The sequence below is a fragment of the Vigna umbellata genome, chromosome 7, assembly GCF_029865625.1.
Source record: "Vigna umbellata cultivar VRB3 chromosome 7, Vumbellata_1.0, whole genome shotgun sequence".
NCBI classification, from domain to species: Eukaryota; Viridiplantae; Streptophyta; class Magnoliopsida; order Fabales; family Fabaceae; genus Vigna; species Vigna umbellata.
In genome coordinates this window covers 30,699,051-30,713,670 of record NC_142171.1, presented here as the reverse complement: position 1 = coordinate 30,713,670, position 14,620 = coordinate 30,699,051, and the positions used below count along the sequence as shown (strand labels likewise).

At 34.4% G+C, this 14,620-nt stretch overlaps 1 protein-coding gene across 1 annotated transcript; it reads right to left on the bottom strand.

The window, feature by feature from the left end:
- Positions 1 to 1,555: 1,555 nt before the first annotated feature.
- Positions 1,556 to 8,719, bottom strand: LOC124838187 (Rubisco methyltransferase family protein). Its single transcript, XM_047313722.2, has 12 exons — positions 8,296 to 8,719; positions 6,409 to 6,572; positions 5,616 to 5,699; positions 5,412 to 5,469; positions 5,256 to 5,309; positions 4,756 to 4,827; positions 4,592 to 4,672; positions 4,168 to 4,340; positions 3,604 to 3,706; positions 3,402 to 3,533; positions 3,116 to 3,238; positions 1,556 to 1,926 (listed from the first exon to the last, which is right to left on the bottom strand). Exons 1-12 carry the CDS (start codon positions 8,641 to 8,643, stop codon positions 1,840 to 1,842), a joined length of 1,479 nt encoding a protein of 492 aa, XP_047169678.1. The 5' UTR covers positions 8,644 to 8,719; the 3' UTR covers positions 1,556 to 1,839.
- Between the last annotated feature and the right edge of the window lie 5,901 nt (positions 8,720 to 14,620).

Genomic DNA, 14,620 nt, shown 5'->3' with positions numbered 1-14,620 from the left:
TCATGAATATTGGACACGCGCATGGCCTAGTAAACGCATCACAATGATAACAACAAGGATTGTGGGGGTGTATTGTGATTGATAAACCTCTAACACACTCAAGTTTCTTTGGGTCATATAGCTTGCTATACCAACTACACTATGTGTTAAGTTTCTCAATCTATGACTCGTTCATATAGCTTGCTATACCAGCTCTGATGTATTACATCTTATAAAACCTAGGATTTTTTTTCTTCTTTTCTTCCTTTCAATAATTGTCTCTTATCTTTTGTAATATGTGGGAGATTGTTATAAAATTTGAATATAATATTGCAAAATATCTTGTATCCAGAAAGTTGATGTTGTTCAGCAAGATTCTCATTCTGTTTCTTCCGCAAGGATTGTATTTTTTATTTTTCTCTTCCCGCAAGGCTAGGGATTGAGTTGTTGAATTCTTCCTTAAGCCACAAGATATTTTCCTGGTTTAGTGGGCACGTTGGCTCACTCCTAGCTCTTTAAATAGAGCCTTTCTTTCATTCCTAAAAGATTATAAGAAACAATTATTCTCTCATTCTCTCTTTTCTTAGTTTCATTCTTTCTCTTTTCTGCTTTCCCTAAACATATTTTGGATTTATTTTATTCTCTTTATAGAGATCATTGCTAGTTATGATATCCTCATAAAGTCTGTGAAGTTCCTGTTGTATCTTGAGAAACTTGTGCAATACCCCGTAAATAAGTCTTTAAGGATAATGAATCTACATGTCTCAAAAAATTTTGTTCGTATTTATGTCGGCTTTTATCCACCAATACCAACATAATTTCTCTTGCTGATATATCCAACAAACAATATATAAAGGTTGTATTATAAATTTGTCACATAATAATCACTTAATGTGTCATTTGCTAAAGAGATATTTTAAATTACTTTCCCAAAATGAAGAGATAAAATATATTTAGCTTAGAAACTAAAAACAATTTTTTAAAATAATTTGGAATAAAAAAAATTATTTAGCTTTTGTTTAAAACTTGGATTGCTTCAATTTGAAGTCGTTGTTTTTCCGTAATTGTTAAATCTTCGATGGCCGAAAGGTGGATTTTATTAAACTTTTACAATTGTGAATACCACTTTCTTCATATATATGAATTAATGTCCCCATTCCTATTTGGTTAAGTGTTATTATTGTATTTCATGATCTATGTTTCTTTAAGACCTTCGATTGTATTTCATGATCTATGTTTCTTTAAGACCTTCTATTGTATTTCATCAGTCTGTATGCATAGCAAGTGATTACTTATCCTGTATCATATTTAACCCCTTTTAATTGTTATGATAGGAGTACTATAGTAATTGTTTAAATAAGAAATAATTAACAATTTCATTTTTTTTAAATCAATTACAATTACAAAAATTTTACTCATTCTTCATTTTTGTTTACTATTTTTTCCTAATCTAAATAATTTCACATTATATTCTATTTTTCTTCTTTTCTTTCCTTTTCTAGTCTCCCATTTTCCATCACTTGATCCAAAGGGAGGCTACATCCTAAATTCGACCCCACGTAGGAAAAACATAATCTGGTAAAAATAAGTTTTTTACATTGAAAATACAAACAACGAAGGAAAAAGAAAGAAAGTATTTGGATCAATAGATACACAAGCCTATTTTACAATCATTCCTCCCCTTTTCTATTTCATCTCTTGCTTTTCCAATATTGATCAATAGATATTGAAGACTGGACCTGTTTTTCTCAATTAGGTGATACCAAAGTTCATCATGCTCAAGGGTGAGAGATTTTATTTCAAAAAACAAAGGAAAGCAAGGGATAATTAGGGCAGAAACTGATGCACCAGTGAATGTCCTCATTGGAAAAATTTCCGGAAACCGTTGAATATTGTTAGGGCTCTTAACTCACCAGCCCTCATGTCTCTCAGTTTTCTTCTGAGTATCTGCAATCATTATTAAAAGGCATCCAGAATTAGTGCACAGCATGTATTATATTGTGAAAGAGTCGTATGTTACCTTTGTTGAGTTGTGAAGTTACAAAAGAAAGTACCAACCTAATTTGGACTTGGAGGTCTATTATTTACTTTTGGTATTATTTCATCCTTGTATTTCAATGCTTCATTTTTCAGACAAATGTATAAACTTATATGCTTGACAATATTCAAGTGTATGCACCCATCATAGTCATTCTTACATTTTGGATTTGGGTTTAGATTTAACTCAACTATCCAAAACAGGTTTGTAAGAGGTTTTTCTTTCACTTATATGCTATATTTTCACCATATTGCTATTAGGATGTTATTGGACCCTCATAGATATTCAATCCTGTAAAACTTTATCCTTAACGTGTTCAATCTCTAGAGTGTGAGAGAAGTGCTGGAAATCTTGACTAGAAATGTGATCAATTAAAACATATAAATGGGAGACAAATTTCACCTTAAAAATTGGTTTTATACGGTTGAAGTAAGCCCTGACCAAAATTAAGAGTTGCAACAAATGCATTACTAGGTAAGTGTGGACCCCGGTCCCTCCTTCCTAAATTTTGTTAGAATAACATACAGTACATATATTTTTTTATAAGCTTCCGTAATTTACAATTTAATTTGTTCACTTCTGAACCCTCTTCATTTTCTTTTTAAAAGTGAAGAAGAAACGTGTTAGGTTTCTTTGTTGAGGAGATCAAACAGAACACACTCTTCTCACAATAATCCTCCAAACAGCAAAAGATGAAAGTATGTGTATGTATATTATTGAATCTGTAATGTATATCAAGAAGAAAAACAAGTAAATGTTCCCCAAGGAAGCCTCCCTTCCTCCACTGGCCAGAGGTCCAGTCTAAACCAAAACAAAAATATCTGATATGGTCTCTCCCCCATTCTGTTTATTATTTATACTCTCTCTCTCTTCTAACAAACTAACCACCTTTTCCTGCCTCTAATTCTCTCCCCTCTTATTCCTCCTCACGTAAACCTTTAACTGTCTAACAAAACGTTTGTACATCAAACAAACTACGAGTGATTAGAAACAACGAAGCTATAATACTACCAGGGCCTATCCTTTTAGTTTTAAAAAAGCTGTAGTGATATGGATTAAGGGATGGAGAAATTTTAAAATGTAAGCATATAAACTTACATATTGAGCACGAAATAATATCCTTCGCTCGCTATTACACAAGTCCACAGCTAGCTGTTTCAGAAAAAGCCTTCTATTGAGTTGTTTAGGAGAAGTCACATCTAAATCCAGTGATCCACTTGCCTGCAACAAAACATATTCGAAGCCCATTTATGATAATTTTGATTGCCATGCAGGTAAAAGGGAAAGGGATAGGATTAACTAATTTGATGTAACTTGATAAATGAGCGTTTTAAACTATGACTATAAAAGGACATTAAGCTTCCTTGTTAAAGTGTTTCCTTGCCTGCAAGAACTTGTTGTATTTTGATATGCTTGCTTCACAGCTGTCTAGTATGAATTGCAATGCTTGCTCCTCTATTTCAGGATATCTCAAATCCTTCTTGGAGATGGTACTATTTGATGCTGCAGCAGCCATCTGTTAAAAGAATCACTCATAGGGTTATACAACATCTAAAGAAAATTCTCTCAGATTTTTAGTATCAGACCTCTTCAAAATTTTCTGCCATGCTTGAAGAACTGACAGCTAAATAAGCATAAGCCATTAATTCCAATGGCCAACCAGTTATCTGTATAGGAAAACACTGAGATCTGATAACAATAAAACAAAGAAGTTAGTACCCGGTTCAGTTACAAGTGTATCTCAGAAAGCTATCTCAAGGGCATACCGGACCAGAAAGAAATATTAATGTCTCCCATCTGAAAAATGACGTCCTAATTGAATCAGGAAAAAAGGTTTGCAACAATCGGCCATAGCCGTTTTGAAGCATGGACACTTCTACAAAGTAACTCACATGCTAAAAAGATAAAAAATACGAATTTTATGATAGTTTCAACATCTTGGAAAATTATATATTGGAAATACCTCAGTCCTGAGTGAAATCAACAAGTGTTGAAAAATTGCAATTGATACAAAATTTTCAGTGAATGTTTTGATAGACTTCTATTAAGGTATAAAATAGAATGCTTAAGAAAATAATTTTACAAGATCAGAAGGCAAGGAACATCATCCTTATACGTATAGGTATAATTATGTAATTTTAGGTACTCACGCTGATAATCCATATTTTTTCAACAGTTCTAACTTCTCCTTGTAGGATGCATCGGATTTCTTTAGTGACAGTGACAACTCAACTGAATCACTGGGATTGCCACCTTCCTTCGGAACAAATCCATAAGATAGCAAAAGCTCCCCATTTGATTTTTTTCCATATGAAATAAACACCTGTGTAATTTGATGCAGGCAATCAATTGCAATCTATAAATTTAAATCAAATAACTTCTACAGCTTCAATCAATTCATATTTTACTTTTGAGGAAATATTGCAAACTGCAGAGGCTTAATTGTTTTACTCGTGCATGTAGCACAGTGCACCTTTTCAAGGAACAAGGAATTTGTATCCATTTACTTGGGCTATTGTTTTACCAAAAAGTTTATCTAGTTTAACAAATTCAAATCTGCCAATTTATGTTTACCTGCTCACCTGGTTGATAGGGCCGATCTGTCGTGAAGACAATTCCCTTTGATTGTTTGTCATAATCCAAAAATGTCTCCACCTGGATCAGTTAAAACAAATCATCATTAAACATCCTAAGGAAGAAGTTTGAGGAATCTATATAATTTTTGGGAAACAACATACCTCACAGCTATGATTTAGCATATCTGCCCAAGGAACCAATGCAACCTGTCCATCCATTGAGGGTAACCGAACCTGCATGGTACAAAAGAATATGAATGATATGTTCCAGCAAACAACCATTTGTTTTAACTATGAAACAACACAACCAAGTAACCACAAATTAATTGATTAAAATAGATTACATAAAAGGCCGAAAATAATATAGTCAGTTTTGAATTGAACAAATATTGCACATAAAATTATTTATTCTCCCAGTGATTACTTTTCAAATGTTGCAACTTTTGGAAAAGTTATTTCAGACCTGAGACATTTCAGCATTTGTTTAGTTTTGGATCTCAACTTTCTTTCAAAATCATCTCTGTATGAACTCATATGGCATAGTCTGGGCATGGAAGTTATATAGAAAATATGGAAATTCTCAGTAACCGTAATTGTATTGTGTAGAAGAGGAAGAGAATGAAATTTAATTTGGTTTCATTTCATCTACCCGGTTGACTCACCAAGCGCGAGAAAAGAATACCGAACGACCATTTGAAGGACTCAATGTTGAACACCTGAAAGTTACATGTATAACATATTTAGATAACCAGTATGTTACTGTAGATCGGTTTTCCTGAACTATTAACTGTCCACACTGTTTAATGTAAGATAATCACCTCATCAGGGAATAAATCAGGGTATTTGGAAAATATTCTGAGCCTCAAATCATTGTATCTAGAGAAGAAAAGGGAAATGATTATGGGAAGAGACAGGAATATTCAATAAAAAAAAACACATTAGAATGAGGCTAACTACCAAAAAGAGAGGTGGCCGAAAATAAATCCCAGAACAAATAAAAGGTACAAACAATTGGTCCATACGTTCCAATAACATTATTAATCCTTTCAGTTGCTCTCTCCCTAATCTGCGAAGCTTCCAAGTAGCGATCTAGCTCTGCTTGTGACCTGAAATGACATAAATACTCCACTGGTAAAGATGTAAGAAAGGATGTTAGATTTCTTGGAACAAGAAATCCAGAATTCACACCAGAAAACACCAAACACACACTCTCTGACACAGAGAAACACTGAATAGTCTGTATTATTATTCTTGATGACAAAGAATACAAAGAATACAACTCGAACACTTCCAAGGAAGCCCTCTCCCTACACATAAGGTACACTGGTCCTGTCTCTAAGAAACAACGAAACAACATGTCTGCCCCCAGACATTCCCTTCCCCTTTTAAAGCTAACCCTTACCCGAACCAAACAAACAACCAACCTCCTAACGGCTTCCAAAAGTCCCCTAACGACTGTCTTATTTTTGACTTCTTTCCTCCATTCATAAACCCTCAAAGTCTTATTAGAGGAGAATGAAAAAAAAAACAGTGATGTATAAACCACATACAATTGTACATTGAAATCAAAATAATACTTTTAGAAGGGTTTTAAACACGCTATGCTCTAATTGTCTTCACCTTAATTTCATTTTCGGATAGGTTTTAGATTGGAGAAATTATTGTTAAGAAATCTCCTCATTTCTATTTCTAACATATTGTCCTCAGCAAAGTTATAAAATATTTCAAACCCTAACTTCCATTTCTCACTCATTAATATTCATTTCTCTCATCCTTCTCAAACAAGCTCTAAAAAGATAAGAACAGTTCAGCTACCAGTAAAGAAGCGAGTAAGGTTGACGAGGTAAGGCTGATATATAATTGCTCCATCTTGAAGATTCCATGAGGCTAGCTTCACTTATGAGGTAAGTTGCAAGCAAAGGCCAATCTGGCACTGAATTTCTTTTCAATACCTCACCAGCTTCAGGGCAACTCCATTCCTAACAACCGGAACACACACCAATCAGATGCATTGGAAAGTACCTTAACTAGATTCCTATACTGAACCAACCAAGTTTTAAAAAGTTTCCATTTCCAATATCAGTAAAAACAATATTTCAGTGAACAGCAGACATAAAAATAACAAGCACTGCAAATCAACTAAGATTGTTCTTTATATTCATAGGGTATCAAACTTTAGCGAGAACTTTGAACTTAGTAGTGCTGTTGACACTGACAATATAATTGGGATAAAATGCAAATACAGTACCATAATACTGTGGCACTGCTCTTCAACAAAAATTGGCCACACAAAGTACACCAATTTTAATTACTGAGATGAAATTTACCACTAAGGAAACTTTGATTGGCAAACAATTTTATCGGAGTTCTATCCAAATAACTAGCTACAACTGTTACATATCTATTGACATCTAAGATTAATGCACTCAAATTAGGGAGAAGTTAATTGATATAAAAACATCGATATATTCATACTAAGATATCTTTATTTAATATCCCAACACTTGTGAAAGATTTCTTTTTAAAGCTTTGTTGAAATTGTTAGAGTTAAATTTTTATACATTGTTAATCAATTAGAAGTCATCGTTACTATGACTTATTGTAAGACAATTATGGTTAAAGCGACCATACTTTTAGATGTTTGTGATATATGATACTGTACATACTCTTTACCAATTATTACATACTCTTTTTACTTATTGTTAAATATCATTATTATATATGGATAATTTCAAGAGGGCAAGCGTGGCACAACAGTAAAATTGCACCTCACCTTAGTGGCTAATTGGTCATTGGTTCAAATTCAAAAACAGCTGCTGTAAGACTGCATATAATGACTCCCCCCATACCTTTGCACACCTTCAGCCACTAAGACTTTTCTTTTTTGTTTAATTACTCTTGTTACTCCTATAGTTAAGTAAATAATCTTTTAGACTGTATGCTTAAAAATAATCTCTTTTTAGTTTCTATACATACTACTTTTAATATCTTTAGTGGCTGAGTTTGACAATACGGACTTAAAAAGATTAAAAATGTTAAATATAGAGACTAACGAGTTTAGACAAACTTTTCCATAAGCACTTTCAAGGAAGAAAAATTGAAATTAGCTTCTCTATAGGGTAAAATTAGCTTTTATATATATATATATATATATATATATATATATATATATATATATATATATATATGTATGTATTTATTTATTTATTTATTTTCTCCTCTAGAAGTGTTTAAGGAGAAACTTGTCTAAGTCCGTCCAGCCAGACCCATAGAGAGACCAAAATGAATCACTTCTAAAGTTTAGAAACTAAATGCTAAATCTATATAACTTCATATTTTAAATCGACTTTTTTTTTTTCATTTTATTTGTAAAACAAGACTACTTACGAAAACAAATACTACACGATTGAATAAACAAAATAGTGATGGTAACAAGTAAGGTTTACAGAGTAGGTACCAACAAATTTGAATAAAAAAGGTTAAACAATTGGTAACAACCAAAGATTGCTAGTAATGTACCCCCACATTCAAATAAAAAAGGTTAAACAATATTGATGATAACAACCAAAATTACTAGCGAATGTACCAACAAATTTAAATAAAAAAGGTTAAACAATGGTGATGGTGAAAACCAAGATTACTAGTGAACGTACCGACAAATTTGAATTGAAAAAAGTTGAATGAATGGGAAAGAGAGGTTACTGAATTGGGAGTGATGACAAGAGAGGGAGGCACAAAGAGCAGCTTCTCCCCTTTCCTTATGTTCTTCAAAGCCACAAGTCCTCTCTCTCCCACCTCCACCCTATCTATCCCCATCTTCTGCGGTGGAAGACCCGATTTCGACAGCCAATTCTGCAATGCCGACGCACTCTCCAGCGACTCAATCTCGCAGCCCCAAGCCACCGTATTCTGGGGAGTCGCACCGGCGGACACTGAGCATCGAACCTGGGCCTTCCGTGGGAAACTCAGGGGACGGTGAGACACCTGGATGTTGGGTTGGAAAGGGGGAACGAGAGTGGAAAAGAAGGTGATTGTTGAAGCTTCGGCCATGGCCGAGATGAAGACCACCGCCAAACTGAACCTTATCTTATCAACTTAAATTCGAAGAGAGGAATGGTGCTAATTGAAGGGGAAAAAAATACATTCAATAATTTATTTTTTCTATTAAAATTTGCTTCTTTTTTTCTCAATTTCTGAATATTATTGTCTTTTTAAAAAAAACTTATTGGTTTAATTGATTACGAGGTATAATGCATGTTTGTGTCAATTAGGTCCCAAAGAGTTGAATTTGGTTCACTTTTACATGAAATTGAATCAATAAAGCCTCTATCATTAAAATTTTGTGGATGACGTTTAATGTGAAACGCATACTTTGAACTTAAATAATTATATGGACATAGACTTCATTAGGTAGACTCAAATGATTTTTAATTTAAAAAACATTCTTTGAATTTTAATAACTTTAAATAAAAAGAGAAAAAAAAAACGTTAGAAGAATATAGGGAGAACAAAAGTTTCCTTAAGTGTAATTATTTAAGGATGAGGGTTTCTTATTAATCCTAATTAAATTTTTTAATTATAATTGATTAGGATTTCTTTAAATTACTATTAATTATTAATTCTAAAATCTTAAATCTAATACAAGTGAACTCTAAATCTGATTTACGCAAGGTAGTTGTTCCCTCCACCATCATCAAATGCTCTGTGCACCTCTCCAAACCTCCCAAAAAAAAAATTTAATTATAAGAGTACCCTTTTATACTTTAACAATATTTATTTACTTCTTTTACAATCCTAAATCCCTACCTCATTTTTACTCTCTCACACGGATCGCGATATGTTGACAACGCGAATTTAACAACGTTTTGACAAAGCCAGTGTCAACGTTGTATTGACCCATTTTGAAAATTTTTTTTTAAAAAAAATTGATTTGGAAAAGGGGTCAGGGTTGGACATTTGCTTATTCTGAAACCACCCTCCTTCCTATCAGCACTCTCTCCTTCTTCTGAAACACTCTCTCCTCTCTCCATTTTAGGTTTTCAGTTTTCATTTGAACTTCTTTCTCTCCATTTGGTGAAGGCCTCGAAGTTGTCGTTGAGCAATCTCTCTGGACGTTGAGGAAGTTTCGTCATCGCTCGCCTCGAAGTCTCTCTTTCTCTCTCGAGTTTGTGATTTCGAAAATATACGTTCAACAATCTCTATGGTTGGTATGTTGAAAATGTCTCGTTTGGTGTCGATTTTGTCGAAGTTTTGAGCTTTTTTTGTGCAATGGGTTCGTCCATTGACATTGGTTATTCTAACAAGGTATGAACTTTTTCCCTTTCTGTATTCGTATTTTGGGGTTGGGTTTTTGCTTTTGGCCTTTGTTGCTCATTTTGCTGGTTTTTGCTTTTGGGTTGTGACTTTTATTGGTTATTTGTACCAACAAATATTATTTTTTTTTGCAGTTGTTTGTTCGTCATTCATTGAAACGAAATGTATTGCTACTTTGAATGGAATTTGGAGTGAGGAGCACAAGTCCATTATTTCGAAGACGCAATTTGGATGGTTTTTAGAAAAATCCCCTTTTGTACCAAAAGTTGAAGAGTGCTACCCAGACATGGCTTAAGCACTCCCGAGGGGTCCTTACGAGTGTGTTTTCAATGTTGTGTGGATTGATTATCCCTGTTGGCCATGGTTGAAGGTGTCCACAACAAGAAATTTCAAGTTAGGTCAGTCCTATGTGGATGGAAGACCAAGTTAAGGTGTTTCTAGGTTGAGAGGTGAGTTCCTGCACCATTGACACAGGACTGATGTTGTTCTAATTGATTATAGGGAGCTGGTAATCGCTTACCAGTAGAAAAATCCCCTTTTGTACCGAAAGTTGAAGAGTGCTACCCAGACGTGGCTTAAGCACTCCCCATGAATATTTTGGATTCGTTATGACTGTCTTTTGAAGGTTTTGTGGATGGATCATTAATGGAACACTTCAAGTTGGAATACTTCAATATTAAACAAATATAAAAGGAATAATGAAGGGTATTGAGTAATGAAAAATTATAACAATATTAAAACGCACATACATTAATAAAAAAACGTAACAACAGTTCACGAAACAATAAGTTTTGAAATGAAAAGGTAGATAACAGTATACAATGAAATGTAATCTAAGAAGGTGGTTGTCGATCAAATTGATTGCGGAAATTAATAAGTTCTTGCTCTACGAGTTGTGCAAAAATCGTCATAAACTTGAACTACCTTGGTTCAAACACCTATAGGAGTTTTTTCCTCCACAATTGAGTGGGGAAACTGTGTTTTGATACACTTGACACCATCAATGATGAGCAACATGTGTTTCATCCACAATTGAGTGGGCCAAACTATGTTTTGATGCACTTGATACCATCAATGATGAGCAACGTGAGTCATCCATGCAAAAAAAATAAAAAAAATCACTTATAAGGACACAAAAACGACTTTGGGGAGTCAAGTTCTCCCAACTTGGGAGTAACGTGTAACTTTTCGTACAAATCAGAAATCAACCACTGGTAATCGATTACAGGGGTCTTGTAATCGATTACCAGAGGAAAAAGGGTCATTTGTACAAAAACTTCAACTGTACTCCCCAGCTAGATGAACATTACTCCCCTTGTTGGTTATTGCTCTATTTTTGTTGAATTTTTCATTTTTTGAGATGGGTGAGTGAGTTCAATGTTATTGGGTGTGCTCCCTGCACCAATAATGAGGTTAGGTAATTGATTTCTTCAAAAAAAATGTTCATTTAGATGGTTTTCTCCAACTGAGGTGAGGTGCATGACCATTGTTGTAACACTCCTTCTCGGAGTCTCATAGGAAAAATTTTCATTTTATTAATTAAGAAATATGTCCTCTAATGTTGTTACAATGCACAAATTTTAAAAGGCATTTTCAATAAATAATACATCTGTCAACAAGAGGGAAAGATATAGGTATAAGATAACACGCTGTCAACTTTGACCTTTGCTGACTATTTTAATCATAACCTTTTCCACAAACCTCCAAATGATGTGATTCTTTTTTTATTAGAAAATAGACTTAAAAATATTTCCAATGACTACTAATTTATAATTTTTGAACATTTGAGTAGGTGCAGTTAAATCCTTAAAGTTAACGTTTTATATATTTCTACCAGTTCTGACCTTTGCTGGTTGTTTTGCTCATAACTTTCTCCACCGAACTCCAAATGAGTTGATTCTTGTTTTGTTGGAATGTAGACTCAAAGATCTTTCAAATGATTACTAACTCATAATTTTTAGACCACTTTAGTAGATGAAGTTAATTTCCCAAAAACGTTTTTCTAAGCTTCCCAAACGAGTTTATTTTCAAGTTATTGTCTCATGTTTCTTATATTATTCTAATTTATTTTATTTCTGTATAAAATGTTCATAATTCAAGGTAAAATAGTAGTATAATAAAGATGTGATGTGATTCTACTAGCACAAGCCAAACACTTATATGGACTTCACCTACCTTGGTTTAAACATCTATATGAACTACTTTGTTCACAATTGAGTGCGGTAAATTGTGTTTTGATGCACTTGACACCATCAATGATTAGCAACATGAGACATCCATGCAAAAACTGGAAAAAATCACCCATAAGAACATAAAAATAACCCTGGGGAGTAGTGTTCATCTAGTTGGGGAGTACAGTTGAAGTTTCTGTACAAATAACCATTTTTCCTCTGGTAATCGATAACAGGGGTCTTGTAATCGATTACCAGAGGAAAATGGGTCATTTGTACAGAAACTTCAACTGCACTCCCCAGCTAGATGAACACTACTCCCCATGGTAGTTATTGCGCTATTTTTGTCTAATTTTTCATTTTTGAGATGGGTGAGTGAGTTCAATGTTATTGGGTGTGCTCCCTCCACCAATAATGAGGTTAGGTCATTGATTTCTTCAAAAAAAAATGTCCATTTAGGTGGTTTTCTCCAACTAAGGTGAGGTGCATGACCATTGTTGTAACAATTCAATGGCCTAACGTGTCCATTGGTGTAATAAAAACCGCCCATGACCATGAAACTCACTCATCCATATGAAAAATTGGAATAAAGAACCCAATTGAATGATGAGGGAACTCCCTCTTCTAAGGAAAAACCATGACAAAGCTTTAGAGAAATGACGCACAGAAAGCTACTCGTAATCGATTACACACACACAGTGCTCGATCTTCTACTAGCTACTTGTAATCGATTACACATGCACATAACTGCCTATCTTCCTCTTCTTCACAACACCACTAGGATGCAATCATAAGCAACCAATTTTGTGGACACCCTAAGTCCTTTCAACCACTACTAAGTACATCCACACGTCCTTGGTCATAAAATCAACCAACCAAGTGAAGATCTTGCAATAAATTTCACCAAATTAGGTCCAACCCCTCAATGGAGAGCTCTTCGTCCACAACAGGGGAGTGGCACTACACTTTCGGTACAAATTCATGATTTTCCACTGGTAAGCGATTACAGGCTACTCGTAATCGATTACACACGCACATAACTGGGAACAATTGTCTTCCAAAAACATAACTTCCAGGCAATCAACAACAACCAATTTAGTAAACCTATTGTTTCAGTCCAACTCCTCATCAGTACAGGGACACATCAATTTTGACCCAACAAGTTAATGATTAAACTCACTCAACCAGAAACACAGACAAAGAAAATGAATATGAAGAATAATTAATCAAGAATAGTTTAGCTGTATTCATTTGCTATAATTCTGTAAAAAAAATTAATAGTATAATTTTGTACAATGTCTATTCATTTGCTATAAAATAAGAATCTAAACCAAGAACACATTTCTAATGCTATAGTAATCCAAAATGTTGCAGCGTTTGAAATCTTCGGACTTTGTCCTCATCTAGGATCCAGTCACATATATACTTCTTCCTAAACGCAGCCAAGTCCTCGTGAAATGAACATTTTGGAATTTAGAAACAATATGAAGACAACGATAATGTAATATTTACAAATTAATAATTTTACCTACATTTGTATAATAAGGCACGTGCACTAAGAACTTGGAGAAATTAAAGTGAGGGAAGAGAAATCAAGTCATGAACTACTCAAAGGAACAACTAGACTCTACATTTTTGCCGTTAATGACACATTATTTGAAGAGAAAGTCTATGAGCTAGCCTATGCATGTGAAGATCTTGAACCTAAAAGCAACTTTAAAGACATGGAAAGTGAGATATCCATAAAAAGAGTTTGCAAGTTTGAAGGGGAAAATGGGTAACCACATCCATTGCACGATACAGAGTACAAAGAAAGGAAGAAACCATTGACAAACCAAAAAACCACAGGAACGAAGCGTGATACAGTGTGCGAATAAAAAATACCTTTGGATAAAAGACGAAAATCGCTGCTGACAAAGTGACCACCGCACCCAACCGACGAAGGACCAACAGCAACGGCGAAAAATGAAACCTTTCGACAAATGACGCCAACGGTGGCCCCAAGCGAGACTTCCTCCCAAAACTTCAATAGCGGACCAACACACACGACTTCGTCCAGATAGAACGATGGACCCAAGAACGATTTTCACAGCGGTGGACGAAGAGCATTTCGTTGGTGGAACAAGAGTTTCGACTGGAGAACGAAAAACTGGTGAGAAAGTTTCGTAGGGATGAATTTCACTTTGTGAAAGGTGCCAAGAGGTTTCAACATTTTTCTTTCCAAAAACACCCTCGAAAACAAAATTAAACTTTTTAAAAAAATCATTTAAAACAACAAATGACAGAATGACACGTGTCGTTGTCAAATTGTTGTCAAATTTGCGTTGTTGAAGAAACGTTTTCCCTCTCACACAATCCCACACTCCCCAACATTCACTTCCACATCCGTTTCTCCCATCATCACTTTCTCTCCTTCTCCGTATCCTTTTCCACTTCTTCTCCATATCCTTTTCCACTACTTCTCCATATTCGTTCCCTCTCTTTAAAACAAACACCAACTACTCTTTCTCTCTCTCACTTTCTCCCACTAAAACACTATCTAT